Source organism: Ammospiza nelsoni, chromosome 4 (genome assembly GCF_027579445.1).
Source record: "Ammospiza nelsoni isolate bAmmNel1 chromosome 4, bAmmNel1.pri, whole genome shotgun sequence".
NCBI classification, from domain to species: Eukaryota; Metazoa; Chordata; class Aves; order Passeriformes; family Passerellidae; genus Ammospiza; species Ammospiza nelsoni.
Window position 1 is genome coordinate 2304020 of NC_080636.1, and position 17412 is coordinate 2321431.

The 17412-nt window shown below is 45.2% G+C and overlaps 1 protein-coding gene across 1 annotated transcript in view; it reads right to left on the reverse strand.

The window, feature by feature from the left end:
• The window catches only part of EIF2AK3 (eukaryotic translation initiation factor 2 alpha kinase 3), a 43802-nt gene extending 32117 nt beyond the window's left edge, over positions 1–11685 (reverse strand). The window contains exons 1-2 of the mRNA XM_059471073.1: positions 11423–11685; positions 3633–3762 (exon numbers count right to left, since the gene is read on the reverse strand). Coding sequence (XP_059327056.1) covers positions 3633–3762; positions 11423–11685 — 393 coding nt within the window. The remainder of the gene's footprint in view (positions 1–3632; positions 3763–11422) is intronic.
• Between the last annotated feature and the right edge of the window lie 5727 nt (positions 11686–17412).

Genomic DNA, 17412 nt, shown 5'->3' on the forward strand with positions numbered 1-17412 from the left:
AAAAAAACCATAATACAAGGCTATTCCATAAAAATATGCCACTTCTATGTCCAAAAAAGACGACACAGATGTCTAGGTTTGTAGAAAAGTTGGTTTTATGTGGCTATCACAATAAAAAGATCTATTTAGATGTACATCTCTATATTCATGCATACACATAATGAAATACAAAGGTCACGAGAGTCTTTATTGGAACAAGGATGTTGACAGATTTTGTGACATGGCATAATCAAATGATTCCATTTTTCCAGGATACAGTGGTATGTTTACTCTGCTATAAATGTCAGCCTTGGGAGCTGAAACTGATTTTTCCCATGATCTTCAATGGCTCAAATAAGGAAATAAGGTGCTTACTTAGGGATTAGTCTGGAACAGCCCAAGCCTACCAGTGATTATTGAGTCCAGTGCAGCCTCTGTCCAGAGCACTGAAACAACTCTGATTGGTGCTCATTAAGTAATTTAGTATTAAAGCTTGCAGGTAAAAGAATTAATCATCCTCATCAACAAACTGTGCTATGAACCTTTCCCACTGCTTCTACAGCAGATCTCTCTCTCACTATAATTAACCATCATTATTTCAAAATGCTGCTTCTCCCCAAAGTATTCTTGTCTAAGTATGGACAGTGTATTAATTACAAACCCAGATTTTAAAGAGCAAAGTGTTTTTATTAAAATTAAGCCCCCTTTTAGAAAAGTTGTGATTCCATGACTTTACTGTGAATTTCATCAGGCAATCTTTGCGTGCAGGTAACAGGAAAACTTGGACTTGTAACCAGGCTTTTATAAAAAAAGGTTTTCCATTTTAAAACAATGGACAGGGAAGTTTTTAAATTCTCACACACAAGCCTGAACTGCAGAGTCAACTTCTCAGCATTGACACCCTGACCATGATTTGTTTATGCTGGAGCTTAGAGCCAAGGAAAGAATTTTAGCATTTTAGTTACCCAGACACACAATTAATACTTCAGCAGCCTTTCCTTTCTAATTGATCTGGTTCATATGACAAATGATGAACATCTCACTTGTCAGTGTCTTAAGCAGTAGTTTCAAGAACTGAAGTGTTTGACAGAGCTGCTGGAACATTTGAAATTTCACTGCCTCACTTTCCTAATTAACACACGAGCTCCAGACAGCCAGGTTGACATTTTACAGTTAGGTAAAGGAAGTTAATACAGTTCTCTTAAACACTGAAAGTTTGAAGATCTAAGGTCTATTCTTAAAAGGCACTTGGGAATTAAATTCATGCTTTTGCACCAGGACTTGGAACTACAGTTCATTGTAGTCACACTTGAGATAGTTAAAAAAACCTCATCAAAACAATTCAGAGCCAGCAGCACACTTTCCTTGCTCTGAAAGAACACAGATCTTTGTCTCTGCAAGTGTAACACAGAGTTTCTCATCTGCCATTTCTTGCAAGAAGATGTAATTTAACAGCTTACATAATGTTACTGCTTTGTGATGAACACTGTGCTTGCTAGCACAGAAACCTTTGTTACTTCAGAAATGCTGGAAGAGGAGGGAAAAGTCTCAAGACTCAGTTTGAGAGACTAAAACTCAACAGGTCACATACCCACATCAGTATTTTGACCCAAACCAGAATTTTCACAGCAATTTTAATGAGGTGAATTACTCAAGTAAGTATCTAGATTCACTGCATGAAGTCTTTCAGCTGATTACTGACAGCAGATTAAATATTTAAATATTTAAATGCAGTTTATTCAGAGTATTCATCACTTTTCATCATGTTTCTTGTTAAATTCTGTCTTAACAGCATTTGTTTACATGACAGTAAGAAGTCTAAAAAGGCCCATATTCATAACACTTAACAGCTTCTGAAAGGCCAAAATGACCTTTTCCTTCCAAAATTAGTTCTCTCATAGGCTCTGCCAAAATCCCTCAGTGTCTTTGGCCACAGCTGTAGAAATGAAACTATTTGAAAGCCCATCTGAAAGTCCAACTTCCTCTATCCATTTTAAGTGCTCTTTAAAAATGTAATTTTTAAAGAAATTACACCCTACTGACCTGTAATCACACAAGGGAATTAAACACCACATGGACAAACTACATTTTTTGTTGTCTAAGCCCCAACCTTTCATTTCTACAGTCATACCATGTTGGAAAAATATCAAAACCCTGGACAGACAGTTGAGTGACAGAATCTATACTTGCAAAAACACTTCTATCATTAGAAATGCTTGCACTCCCAAAATCTTTAAAAACATGGGCTTGTGACTTAACTTGTAGTGTAAAAACAAAGTTATATTTGCACAGATTTCAAACGTGTGCTTTTCATAACCACTGGTTCTATTTTCATGTGGTCAGCAGAAACGACTTCAGCAACAGGTGACAGGCCAGTATTTCATGTATCTGCTGCTGAGAACATTTGTGAAGGATCACACAATCACTGACATCCTCCACCTCACAGAGCTCTTCACAGCTCTCCTGTATTCTTTTCAATTCTCTTAAACAATTCAGTGCTCTTAAATGTATTTTGGGGGGAAAGTTCTTTCCTACGGGGTTTTTTCTAAACCACAAAAATACACCTGAATGAATCTCACAAAGCTGCATCCATAAATAAAATTCTCTCTCAGAAACAAAGGAATGTGAGTAATAATTTGTATTACTTCTGCAATCTGAGATATTCATCAGCAGCTCTCAGAGCAACAGTCCACATCTCTCCTTTGCCTTCCTGACACCAAAAGAGAGGTCATGGCCACAGATAGCAACAGAGAACCACAAAAGCAGGAATGAATAATCCACAAGCAGCCTGAATAATCCTGAAGTCAACTCTCATTCTCTGATGCTCACTGTGCAAAGGATGATGCAGGACAGCTCATCAAATCCAACCATCCCTGGCAGGGAAGGACTGTGTACTTCTGTGGTGTGTTATCATCCCAAATTACCTCTTGGGGTTTTTGTTCCTCCTAATTCTAGGGAAGAATGAATCAGAGATCTCCCCAGTGCAGGAAAAGGAAAAAAAGGAAAAAAACAAAACAACTTCCTTCTAATTTTTAGCCTAGTTTATTGAAACTGATGTTGGCCAATGGCACCAAACAAGAAACTGAACTACATTTTCTTCTTACAGTTCATCAGAAAGAAGTGATGCAACCCTCCAGCACTCAGTACTTCAGGGTGACCTTCAGCACTCTGTTTAATTGCTAACACATTCTATTTCACAGGCAGCCTGCTTATCTAGTATAAAACACCCAAAACAATCCTTTGTTCATTTATTAAGTCACAAGGACTTTTGCTTTTCTAGAGGGAAAAAAAAGCCAGTACTTGCCAAGACACAGCCTAGTAATACAAGGCAGATGATCCTTTCATTTGCTTGAAATTACAAGTAACTTGTTTTCAATCAGCAATTACACACAATTCCCCAACTCAGTTACATCATCTGGTTTGATAGTTATCAAATACATCAGTCCCAAGGCTGAAATGCTGACACACTCCAGTTTGAAATGGCAACATGATGTAAGCACTCAGAACAAAAAAGTTTGAGAATAGTACTGACAAAGTTTTGTAAGTGTTTGTTCCATTATCTAACAGCTACCAAACAGGGAGAAAACTGCATTCCTTTTCTTATAGACAACTCTACTTTTGAATATTTAGTCAGGAAGGAAATTAAGCCTTACCTCTGGTTTACTGAGGCTGGATGACACAAGAGAACCTGATCCCACATCCAGATCCCACTGTTTTCTGCCACTGTTCTCTGGATCCAGTGCAGCAATCCGTCCATCCAAAGTGCTGATAATTACCAGAGACCTGCAAGGTGGAAACAGCCACAGTCAGAACTGCAGCAGGGTGGAATTCCCCTTTTAGCTGCCTTTTATGCTCAGTAAAAGCCAACCCCAACCCTTAAGTTAAGTCTCTGTATTCTGCAGAAAAGCAATTCAACTGGGTAGGTCTACCCAGACCAACAATGGAGTAGAAGAGCTGGATGTCATACACCAATTTCCATGCTGTAAGACACTTTCAGAGCTCAGATTCAGGGGAAGGCAATTGACTTTTTGCTCCTGCATGCAAATGTTACCACTAAAATACTGAATGAGATCATCTTTTTGGAGATATTTATACAAACAGTATGGATCTCACTTCTTCCACTCCCTTCCAAACTGAGCTTTCAAAGCAACCTAAACCTATTAATCCAACCGACCAGGATGTAAGAAATATGAAGTTGCAACTAAGTTTTCAATAATTCTGGATTAAACATCAAATTTCTAGGACATTCTGTAAGTCTCTGAATAAAAAAAGTCCCTCCAAAGGCACACACAGGGCACTACAAAAAACTTCCAGCACCTGCAGACCATGAAGAAATGAAAGTGGGTTTTGCAGCTTGGGCTTTAAGTAGCCTGATGTCTGGGATACAGGGCCATGGCAGGCTGGCTGCTGATTTCCACAGTGCCTGAAGCTCCTCAGGTTCAGTAAATCTTGTTCCTTACACAGCTGTACAATTAGAATAAGCATTTCTGGTTGGGCTAGAGCCCCAGCATTAAAATAAACAAACAAACAAAATAAACAACACATCAGAGACAAAGCACTGACAAGGCATTTCTGAAGGGCTTTTTTTTTTTTTTTTTTCCTTGAAGATTGTTTCTCTCTGACCTGAAAAAGCTGAGATTGTGGTGTCAGTTTGGCTTGCAGCAGCTCAATCTTCAAAGGCTGAGGGAGTAGAATATGATCACTTTTCAGGCTGCCTGCACTGAGGGGGGCTGGATCCAGTGACCCAGAAGGACCTTTATAGGCACTGATTTCAATGAGAACAAGAAACTGTGCAAATAAAGTGATGGGAGATTAACCACTTTCAGGTGAGGGTGAAAGGGCAGGGGGCTGGTGGTGCACACACAGACACGTGTATTAATCTTTACTTTAAACAATAAGGGACAATAAATTATTGTCTAGAGCTCTGGCCAAATATTTTCACTTGTCCAAAGTTAATGGTGTAGTAACACAGAATTTAGGGAAGGAATGATGGGGGTTATTAGTTTGCTTTAAGGATGGAAAAAACTGAAATCATGATCTAGAAACATGTTCAGAGAGAGTGGCTCATGGCATCACCTCCAACAAAGGTCATGTAAAACAGGGCTGGTTTACATGTTAAAGTAACCCACAGCATTTATAGGATTTTATAATGCTTAGAGCACTACCCTACTGATAAAGAGAAAAATAAAGAGGTCTTTAACCTGTTCCAAAAATGCCAGAGCAGCTCCTACTTCTGAAGGTGACCAAACATCACATTCCTCAAAAAGCTAAGTTTAAGAGACTGTTAGAAAAATCCCAATTGTGCAAATATTTGCTCAGTAGGAGACATAAGTTTTTATAAGCCGATTACAAACGCTTTTTCCAACTGCATGGAAACGTAGACTGGGTTAATAATAAACCAGATTGCAGGAGATTGACTATTTTCAAGTACTGTAAACAAGTGCTCACACACTGAAGGCCTTGGACACATATTTAACACAATCTGTTTGCTTTATGGTAAAGCAATTTATCTGAAACCCTCTAGCACTGCATAAGAAAATATTATTCCAAGTGGGTCTACTTAAATTTTATGTTGATCCTCCTGACAACTAGGTTATAAAAAGAGGTAGAAATGCAGCTAGAATGAAGGGAATTTTGGCAGAGAAGACAAATCCTGAAATCACACTGTGAAATGTTTTCTTCCCTTGTGCTCCCATTGTTTTCCTTTATCTAATTCTTCCTCTTTGACTTCTCCCTCAAGTAACAAATGTTTCATGCCTTTGTATCCCACATTTCTGTGTTATCTTCCCCCACCAGACGCAAACCTCAGCCTTCCCTAGGAGTTCCCTCACTGTTTAAGGCTCTCCACCACCACCCAGACAGTGGTTTTGGAATCTGCACTGCCCCCCGGCCTCCAGCCACACAAAGGGTGCTGTAACCACTCTTCAGTTTAGCTTCAGCTGATTGGGAAAGAGGAGGGAGTGTGGGGAACCTCTGTGCCAGCAGCACACGCTTGGAGGACCTGGTTTAACCAATTCTGCACAGTGCTGATGCCGAATTTTGCCCCAAAAGGCGAGAATAACTGCCTGAGAGACTCAGCTTAAGTCTCATAAGCAGGAGGTATTTTATTGCGACGCGTCGGGGAAATCACAAAGTGGATTTCCAAGTTTCCCGTAACAAAAGCAAGCTCTTTTATACAGTTTTGAATATAGGATTACATCAGATCATATACGTAATTACATCTTTGCATGAATATTCATATGAGGCGTGGTGTAGGTGGAGCGTGGGCGTGGGCATTTCTTTTGAGGATCATCTTGGTGGTCGTTCCGGTTGCCTTCATCATGGGCTGGGGTCTCCTGATGAGTCTTCCTCTTTAAACTTTTGAACCTCTTCCCTAATTTGGTCAATTCCCGGTGTACTTGGCTTGGTCTCTATGGCTTGGCAGAGTTCTTAGGGTTGGTTTGACATTGTTGGCTCTGAACATGCTTAGCCCATCAGTTCCCCTATCCCTATCTCTGTCCTGTCATTGTGTTCCATGCTTTAGCTAATTAATTGCTCTATGTGTTTCCTAATACTATACCTATTACTGCGACCTGTGTGGGTCGCGGCTGGTGAGAGAGAGACGGTGAATCTTGTTTCTTGAATCAGAAGGCTGAATTTATTAATATAATACATTATAGTTATACTAAATAGAATATAGAGAGAGGTTTTGCAGAGCAGCTAGCTAAGCTAAGAAGAGATAGAAAAGAACCCACAACAAAGTTGTGGCCAAGGACTCAGTCCCCTGGCTTGAACTGGTGATTGGCTCTTAATTATAAACATAGAAAATGAGCCAATCAAGGTGAATCCTGTTGCATTCCACAGCAGCTGATAATAATTGTTTACCTTCTCTTCGGGGGCCTCTGGCCTCCGGAAGACGCAGAAATGTGAAAGAAAGGATTTCTGTGGAGAAATGTCTGCGACATATACCTTCTTCAAATGCCTCACATTCTATGTTTTAACTCATTATTTCTTGAAGGCTATCTGTTTTGGGGCTTCAGTGTAAAAATCCTGGCTTTTCTTGGGTGCAGGGGCACTCAGGGTTAGTCCCCAGCTGGGGAATGGACTTTGTTCCACTGACTGAGCACACACTTCATGAGACACAGGAACAGATCCAGCCCAGCTGTATCTAAATCTTAGGTGTGGCTACCTTTAGAACTGGAACTAGGTGTAAGAAAAACATCCCTTTCTCTCTGCTTTTGAAATAACTGATTCATTTTCAACTAAATAGCCACATTTCTGGTTACAGCTTCATCTTGCTCTTCAGTGATACAACACACCAGGAAAAAAGAGCTAAAACTCCTCACTTTTCTGATAAAATCCTTCATTCCTTACTCTGTTGGTGTGAGTTAAAATCTCAGTACCTGTTTTCCTCTTCTCTGATGGACTGCAGGAAGTTAAACCCCATCACTTGAACTCTGATTGGTGCAAGAGCTGAAATTTGTGCCCAACACTCTCTCTGGTGTTTCTCACTGTCACATTTTCCCTTCCCTTTCTCTGTGAGCTTCCAGTGCTTGCAGCTTTGTGTACTGGGAGCACGAAGTGGTGACAAGAGATCTTTCTCCTGCTCAGGTAGTCTAGTCAAGCACTAAATTAACACATTACGATAAAAGCAATTTAGGCAACCACTTCAAGAAAATATTTCAGAGCTTTAAAACAGGCCGGTGGCTTGCTTTTTGTCACCCCACAGTGCCACTGTGGCTTACTGCAGTGTGTTATGGCAATTCTTACATCAAAATCTTAGAAACATGAGATGAATGCAGCCACAGCTGCAGAACAGAGTCCTTTCAGCCACTTGTTTGCCAGCCTTTGTCAGGGCTGCAATTCCTGTAATTCCATTACATCAAAAAGTGTGTATTTCATGTGTCCTTGGGCCAACTGATGGACAAACAGAAAGCAAAAGGAACTCCTGACTCAGTTTCTATTTTGATTGGGCCTGATAAACTCTTATTCTCTGAAAAACAGCACTTATTGCTGGCTCTATTTACATCACTTCCTGACTGGGGTGAAGCTGAAGGACCCAAGATGGCATCTTCCAGAACGTACAGCTTTTCTGAGAACAGTACTTAACCCTAACCCTTCCCTTCTGAGAAGGGAAAACACAAAATATTACCCAGCTTCAGGTCAAAAAATCACAATTTTAACACAAAGGATAGAGACAGACAGCATCAAGGCTGTGTCAATCCTTGTTGACACTAAGTCTCAGACTATATCAGGGAGTGAATCACATCACAGGGATACTAAAGAAAGGAAAAAAACAAACCTATGACCAATACCACAAAATTATATTTCAGTAGTCTCCACAAACCTGGACCAGAATAAAAAAGATACAAAAAGAAATTACTCAAAATGAGGCAGTCACTTAAATCCTGGGATCCCACACCTGAAAAGTAAACATCATTAAATTAAAACCTGCACTTCTCCTTGCCTTGAGCTGCTGGTGCAGAATGTTTTGTGATGGAGAAAAAGAAAATCCTTCTGGGCCCTTACAGATGGCCAAGAGCAGGACTAAAGCAAGGGGCCAGTTCATGCAGCATGCAGAGATACAGAAATCAGAGCAGCTGGCACAGAACAAGCCAGTGCTGTGCAGTGAGGGTGTATGTGCACTTTGTACTATGGAAGCACATCTGGACACATCTCCCTGACCCCAACCACCTCAAACCAGCTCTGGGGCTGAATGAAAATGTTTTCTTACCACTTGCTATCCTCTTTTGCCCACAGACAGCAACTTGTTATTCCAGGGCAGTGATAATGTCTCCCCCTTTAAGAGATGCAAAATATCTACTGCAAACTTGCACAGACACTGACAAAAGGCCAGCCCTGGGCCTTGGAACCTTTGTTAGTGCCCACAGGGATCACAGCCCACTCTGGGAGATCAGGAGCCTGAGCACAGCACTGCTCTACCTCAGAGAAGTGAAGGTGTGATTTACCCACCAACAAAAGGGCCAAGATAGCCAGGGGAGTTGTGAACAGGACAGAGGAGGAACAATTCTTCAGTTCACCCACACCCTTTCACTGCGCCAAACTTTGCATTTGTTCAAGTCAGTTGTTTTTGTTAGAAAAACAAAGCAGAACTCATGGTCATCGTGGTACATTTACCACTGTTCCTGTTTCAGTTTAAAAGGATCATCAAACCCTCAAAAGTCCATTGGGACATTGCAAATAAGTTAAACTTGCACTCTGAGCAGCTATTCGAACAGCAAACCCTGCATGTCTGTATGTAAAGAGCACAGTAAGTCACTAATCCTCCTCTTTTCTTTTAGAAAAACAAAAGAAATCTTCAAACCAAGATGATGATATTCATCTGCCCACAGCAGAGACAGTTGGGGTTTTGATTTTGTTCTTTTTTTTTTTTTTTTTCAGATTATATTGACCTCTGTATTGCCTGTGTATTGCTGAAGAACAATTAGCTGAGATGAGTGGAAATCTCAGAAACAGAGATTAAAAAATAAATGCACACAAACACTATGGCCAGGCAGCCATTCTATTTTTATTTGATGACAGCAAATCTGTTCCTACATGCTAATCAATTACAGAGCAGCTACATTTAATCTCAGGCTTAATTTACTACATTGAACATCTTTAGTGTATTCTACTTAGCTCTGGAAGACAAACAGAAAATATATTTTTAAAATTTTCCTAGGCTAAACAAACAAGGGTCCTATCAAAAACTGAATACAGCAGAATTGCAATAAAGCAGGTGGTATTTTGATCACCTCATACACAAAAGAATGATCCTGTTGCTAACTGGTGAGACTGTCCTCCAAGAAAACAGGGTGCCAAGTTATCAGCCGGTTTCTTGTTTGAAGTGAATGCTTGGGCATACTAAGAACAAGCTTTGGGCTATTCATTTTCATGTTTTCAAATACAGCAGGCATTTAGTCATGCTGTTCTTCCTTTACACTCTGGCTGTGGCTTGTCATCTCTTCGTTAACAGCCAATTCAGAAGCAGACTGGAATCAGCTCACTAACATTTCTGCACTTGAGTCATTCATCTAAGTCTTCCTTCTGCCGGAGCTTCTTGCCACACGCAGTTATTAAGAATTTTATTTCCCTTTCTTATATTCTGAAACTTGTTCATCAATTTGCCTGGCATGTTTGGCTTCCCCTCAGGCACACCCCAGTGGCTGCGCTGAACAGACAATTAAGTACTCAGGGGAACCGCGTTTTCTTTAAAACAAAACGATGACAGAAAAGGACAGCGTGCTCTGAACAGCTGCGAGCTGCGGGCATTGGGAAGAGTTTACACTGCAGATGCTTTAGGGTCTCCTTCCCGCAGGCACAGAATGGGAGCAAGGCAAGGAAGGGATCGAACGTGGTAATACCAGAGTAAGCAGGCGGGCCAGATGTCACATAGCGTGACATCCGGCAGCTTGTTTGTCTAAGAACTAAGACACCCTTTCTCCTTGCTAACAACGGCGCAAAGAACGAGCACCTCAGCGCTGGTGAGGTCCCGAAGCTCCTTTTCCTCATTGTCACTGCCTCCCCCTCGGTCCAGCCTGTCCATCCATCCCTGCAGCGCTCCTGCAGCGCCAGCGCGGGACTCATCCCCTCCAGCCCTTCTCCGGCCCGGGGACACTTCCCTGCGTGTCCCACAGTCCAGCCCCACGCACCAGCCTGCGACACCCGCATTTCACCGCTTTCCCAAGCACGAATCCATCTGCGATAACCCTACAAGCACAACTCTGCCTCCTCCCCTCTTCCCGCGCCGACACTCCCGACCCATCCCAGCGCCATCCCCGTCCAAGGCCGCTCCTGCACGGGCCCTTCCCCACACACGACCCCCGGGACGCTGCAGCCCTTTCCCCACGCGCTGCCCCCTCCCCAACACCGCCAGCTGCTGATTCCCAGCCCAGACACAATGGTGTCCCCCCTGGACACTGCACCCTTATCCTGAGGCGCTGACCCCCACACCGGAGCCGATCCCCTCCCCAGCACTTCCCAGCCGGGACCACTGGCCCCCACCCCAGTCACAGACATCCTTCAACAGTCCCGACACTGACCCCCATCCCTGTATCCACCGATACTCCCTCTAACCAGAGCCAGGCACTGACTCCCGACACTCCTCAGCCTCCCCAGGCACTGACCGCACCTCAGCCGCCCCACACCGACCCCCACCCAGTTACTGACCCCCAGCCAGCCACTGACCCCCCTGAGGAACCCCAGTCCCCGACAGCCACCCCAGGCACCGACCGACCCCCCCCTGAGGAACCCCAGTCCCCGACAGCCACCCCAGGCACCGACCGACCCCCCCCTGAGGAACCCCAGTCCCCGACAGCCACCCCAGGCACCGACACTCTCCCCAGCCAACCCCAGGCATGACCCTCACCTCAGACAGCGACCCCGCACTCTCACCCGGGCACTGAACTCCCCCCTCAGCCCCAGGTACTGCTCCCCATCCCAGTCACCGCCCTGCTCCGCTCACCTGCTGCCGGTCCGGGCCTCTCCGCTGCCCTCAGCGTCCGGCTCTCCGGGCCCTGCAGGGGCCACACCGCCCTCATCGTCCTCCACTGTCACGTCCGCGGAACCAGCGGGCAGAGCGGCGGGAGCGGCGGCCGCCCCCAGCCCGAACGCGGCCTCCACAGCCGCGGCATCGCTCGGCGGCGGCTCCGGGCCGCCCGCCGCTACCCCGAGCAGCACCAGCAACGCAAAGGCGGCCAGAGCGCTGCGGCCCCGCGGCCCCCGCATGGAGGGGCCCGGCTCGCCCGCCGCCGCCACCCGTTAGGACATGAACGCCGCTGTCGCTGTCACCGCTGTCGCCGCCACAGAATGGGCGCCCGCCGCGCGCGCAGCCCTGCCCGCCGCGCCACGCCCGCCCGCCACGTACCGGCACCCCGCGCGCACCCGCCCCTGCGAGGCGGACACGCACCCCATTGGTCGGCCGCCACGCCGCTCAGCCCGCCGCTTCCTTCTGATTGGTGCGTTCGGCGGCCGGAGGCGGGGAGGAGCTGGGTGTTTGTCAACAGAGCCCGCCGGGCCAATCGGAGCCACGCCGCTCTCTCCCCCCTCCTCTACCGCCGCGCCGGCCAATCGCCGAGCGCATGATTCACCGGCCCGCCCGCCGATTGGCTGCCGGCTGGCGCGCGGGCGGCGCGGCCCCGCCCCTTCCTCGGCCGGGCTGGAGACGTGGCTGTTCCTCGGCGCCGGCAGGGCGGGGCCAGCGGCGCGCACCACCCTGCGCGGGGGGAGCGGTGCAGAAAGCGCCTCCCCCCAGACCGGAGCGGAATGGAACCGTCGGGCGGGAAACGGGCCGTGAGGGAGGGAGCGCCCGGGGCGGCCGGGGCCGAGCAGACACGGCGCTGAGTGCCCTGGGGCCGTGGGACAGACCGGGGACTCGGTCGGCTTACCGGTCTTGTCCAGCCGAATTGATTCTATCATTCGGTGGTGCCCCCCGGCTGTTTGGCCGGTACACGTAACCCTAACCCTGGTACCGAAATGGCCCCTTCGCTGACCCCAGGTGACCTCACCCCAGGTGAGCCCAGGTTTGTGAGTGCTTTCTGTGCCCCCCAACCCCAGCACACACAGCCCCAGGTGTGGTAGCAGCCCCAGAAAGCCCCTGTGGTACCTTGAACTCCTGTTCCCTCCATGTGTTCAGAGATGTGTCGTGGGAAATTGCGAATGGCCCATCCCTGGAAGTGTTGCAGGCCAGGCTGGATGGGGCTCTGAGGAACCCGGGCTATGGAAGGTGTCCCTGCCCATGGCAGGGGCTGGAACGAGATGGTCTTTGAGGTCCCTTCCAACCCGAGTCATTCTGTGAGCATTGTATACTTGATATAAACAATATGTATGATATATAATTGCCCCCTTCAGGGTTAGTTTTCCCCCAGTTTTTTCCAGATCAGTTTACCATATATTGAAGAACAGTCCTTTGTCATCCTGATGCTAGCACCCGACTGATGAGGATGTCATCTGCAAATTGCATTAGGGCTGATTTTGTATTTACTTCCAAATGACTAATGAAAATATTGATTACGTATGTGTGCAGTACAGCACGTATGATCCTGGAGGGTCCTATCAGACATAGCCTTATTCAATAGTGATTTATAACCACTTATAAAAAAATAATCTCTGTGACCAGTGTTTAATGTATTCTTCACTGATGCTTTATTACCCTGTTTAATTAAAACATTGTGCAGTTCTAAGTAAAAATGCTTTTAAAAGTTTATTACAGCTTTCCTTCCTTTCGGAGGAAATTGAATTGTTTGTTGTCTTTTAGAAGCATGAAATGAGATTTCTATTAGACTCTGACTGGCATTACTAATTCTTTAATGAGTGACATAACACCCTTTTCTGCTGTTTATCCAGAACATTATCCACAGATATGATGTTATTAAAGCTACATTTCCTCCATATCATGCAGCCTCCTCTCCTGAAGACAGGCACCAACCTGGCACTTTTTCAGCCCCCTAGAATTGCCCTGGTCAATCAAGGCTCACTAAGGAGGAATGTCAGCACACAAGTCTGCAGTCAGCTGTTTCCAACCTCCTGGGCCACAGTTATCCCTGGAAGACAAGAGCTCCACTGGTCACTAATGCACTGAAATGAATCACATCCCTGTCAGGTGAGCCCCACACATGGATCTTCCTGCTTCTTTACAAACACAGATCATAAATGTTCCATGAACACTTCTGCATTGTTATTGACATTTTAATCATGTCCATCTAGTAATGGGCCTGTACCATTCACTTGTAGTTTTCTGGGATTTAGCCTTGCCAGCTATGGATTTCCTTTGATGTGCTTCACTTCCAATAACGACTCAGTTTCTCATTTATATCAACATTTCCTTATTTCCTGCTTTCTCCATTTTGGCTATTTCTTTTTTTTAATTTTACTCACACTCTCCAGTCCATTAATAAAACAAGAGTTGTCAATGTTTTTTCTCTCTTGAAGTTGTGGCTCTTTGATTGCCCAATGAATTCTTTAAAAAGAGCTCATAATTGTAATTTTTAGACTTCTACCTATTTTTTTCTTCCTGCTTGCACTCCTATTTTCTGATGATTTGGAAATACATCTCTTTTAGAGCACCAGGTGTATGCAAACCCAGGTCACAAACACTGCACCCCAGCCAACCACTGAATTGCAATCCAGGGATCTTTGTTTGGGTTTTTTTACTTCCCTAATTATAACAAAGTCCAAAAGAACTTACCCTGTGCCACCTGCCAAATGGCACATGTCATTTTTAGTAACTTAAATGACATTTTATTACTGTACCCATATGTTCTTGTGCTACTATTTTCTTTATTTAGATAACTCCTCTCTCTTGAGTGTCTACCCGTTCAAATGTTTATAAAGAGCAATCAAATTCCTTGTTTCTCTGGGCAAACCAAGCCAAAGGCTTTTATTCTTCTCTTACACATTTGGCTCTCTGCTCTGACTTGCCCACCCTTGCACCTGTCTCCATTTAAATTCTTTTTTTTTTTTTTTGCATGGTGATGTTTTGCACAGTCACATTGAAGGGTAAATTTAGTTACATTTTAAACTCCATTATATTCCTGGACAATGAAGAAAAGGTGATTCCATGCCATTTTTACAGTAACTCATCTCTTGTCCCACCGGTCATTTGAGGGACTCAGAGACACAACCACAGACGCCAGAAACTTCCAGAATATCGGGATATTCGTGACTAGAGTCGCACCTGCGCTGGGTGAGGAAGGTTTATCTCCCCTGAGGCAGAACAACAAACGCCACAGCATGACCTCATTCCCTCGCGTTCCCTCCCACCCCCGCCCCGAGCAGGAGCAGCCTCCCAATCGCAGCCTTTCATTTTGGGGAGGATCTGGCGCTTCTCACCAGAGCACACGTTTCCTTCTAGACTCCTCCTACATTCCGTGGCACCGAGGAATAACGAATAATCATCAGAATGCAAAAAAGCTATTATTTTTTCTTGTTTTGGAAACATTGCTCCAAAGGATGGACAACGTTATTCTCGAATCCTTATGACAAACGTGGCAATGCAGCCCTATAATTTTCTCTCTGTATTAAAAATTTTTGCCAACAAAACCAAACTTCCTGCTTTTTGCAAAGCATGACTCACATCCTCCATTCTGTTTTGACTGACATAAGAGATCTATTTCAGTCATATGACAATAACTTCGGCTCTAACTAGCCACTTGTGTGGAAATCAAAGCCTGTTCTTGCAGGAATGATGTTTTACATAACTGCACTGAAGATCTGCCTGCTTTTCCCGAACAACTTGCTCCTGGAAGAGCGAGGCGCGGCAGTGAAAGCCCAGCGTGCCACCTCGCGGCTGCCCTGTGCCCAGGGCCGCTCCCAGCGCCTCCCTTGCCCAGGAGGATGCAGACCTCCCAAAATCTGCATGTGTTGTAATTAGCATACCGGCACATGTGTTGTAATTAGCATACCGGCACCCCTGCTGATGCCTTGTCCGAGCAGAATAAAACCGAGTAATTATAACAAAGTCCAAAAGAACTTACCCTGTGCCACCTGCCAAATGGCACATGTCATTTTTAGTAACTTAAATGACATTTTATTACTGTACCCATATGTTCTTGTGCTACTATTTTCTTTATTTAGGTAACTCCTCTCTCTTGAGTGTCTACCCGTTCAAATGTTTATAAAGAGCAATCAAATTCCTTGTTTCTCCGGGCAAACCAAGCCAAAGGCTTTTATTCTTCTCTTACACATTTGGCTCTCTGCTCTGACTTGCCCACCCTTGCACCTGTCTCCATTTAAATTCTTTTTTTTTTTTGCATGGTGATGTTTTGAACAGCTAAACTGAAGGGTAAAATTAGTTACATTTTAAACTCCATTATATTCCTGGACAATGAAGAAAAGCTGATTCCATGCCATTTTTACAGTAACTCATCTCTTGTCCCACCGGTCATTTGAGGGACTCAGAGACACAACCACAGACGCCAGAAACTTCCAGAATATCGGGATATTCGTGACTAGAGTCGCACCTGCGCTGGGTGAGGAAGGTTTATCTCCCGAAATGTCACTGAACTGGAGTTTGCAGGATAAAAAATTACATTGCAGGGATGTGACAGGCTTGGAGTGCTGCTGCCAACCAGAGAGAGTTTGTCTGGGAAATCTCCATCTCCCACTTGGTTCCACTAGTGTGTTGGTGAAGTTTTACTTTCATGGGTCTTGGATTTTAGCTGTTTCATGCCTAATCAGTGAGAGAGGAGTAGTTAATTGGATCAACCCATCTGCCACGCAGGGGGCTGTGTCTTCACCAGGATTTCACTCGGGTTACAATGCACTTTTCCAGCTGGTTTAGGCTGGGTCAAGCCTGCCATGGGAGATGGTCCCACAGCCTTCCCTCTCCCAACTGATCAATCTTGCTGCCTTCCTCAGGAAAGGTCAAGGAAAACTGACCTTGATTTTTTGGTTGCTTTACCTTTCAGAAAGAGCAGCTCTCTGCCAACACATGGAAATAGCAGGAAAACTTGGCAAGTGATGGACCATAAGGTGGGAGTGCTCCTTTTTTTTTCCTGTCTTAGACCAGGGCAGCTTAAGCCAGTTACAAAACTCCCTTTCAGAGAGATATATTAAGTTTGGCTGACCCAATCCAACCTCACTCACCTGGCAAGAAGAAACTGCCTGTTCTTGCCTTCATGGCAAGGTGAATCAGCACAGGGTGGTGGCAGTGCCAGCACCAGCATAAACTGCAGCCAGGCTGCGTGTGGATGGTGACTGAAGGCAGTGAAGAGCAGGCTCTTCCCTTTTTGTCAACAGCAAGCTGTTATCTCAGCTACCATGTAATTTTCCTAGCATGTAATTTCAGCCTCAGATGCAGAATTCAGCACCCGGAGTCACGCAGTCGCCCTGACAGCCTGGAAGGGCTGAGCTGCTCCTTTCCTCAGTTCCTCAGCGTGGTTCTTGTCAGGGTTAACACCTCCTAGCTGCTGTTTGAAAGGTGGAATGCCTGTTCAAAGCAGGTTCAAACTCCTCCTGGCACTGAAGCACACAGGGTGAGTTGGCTCCTGGAGAAGCTTTGACATGGGACAAAACCAGGCTTGTACAAAAGGACTTTGAGCTGTTTGCAAACAGAGCTGGTCATTGCTGAAATTCACAGAAAATACGTTTCTAAACTGCCCAATACCAATTTTTAGTGCACAGGCAAGGCTCAGCACAGCATAAATGAAAGATTTTCTGCTTTCACTGGAGCTGTAGCTCACCAACAGATTCAGATAAATTGCTAACAGAAAGGTCATTATCTAGAAGTGGAAATGTTTGTGTTTCCCCAGGCACTGCAAGATGTTTTTCAAGCCAAAGCCATCAGCCATTGCTCTGAGGGTACAACAGGTTTATCACCCCACACTTCTGCACTGACACTCCCCACAACAGTGGGATTTCTCAGGATGGGGTTCCTGAGTCAACACAAAACCCTAGTGACTGTTCTTCATTTCAGTCGAATACTTAGGATACTGGACAGAATCATCATAGAATCAT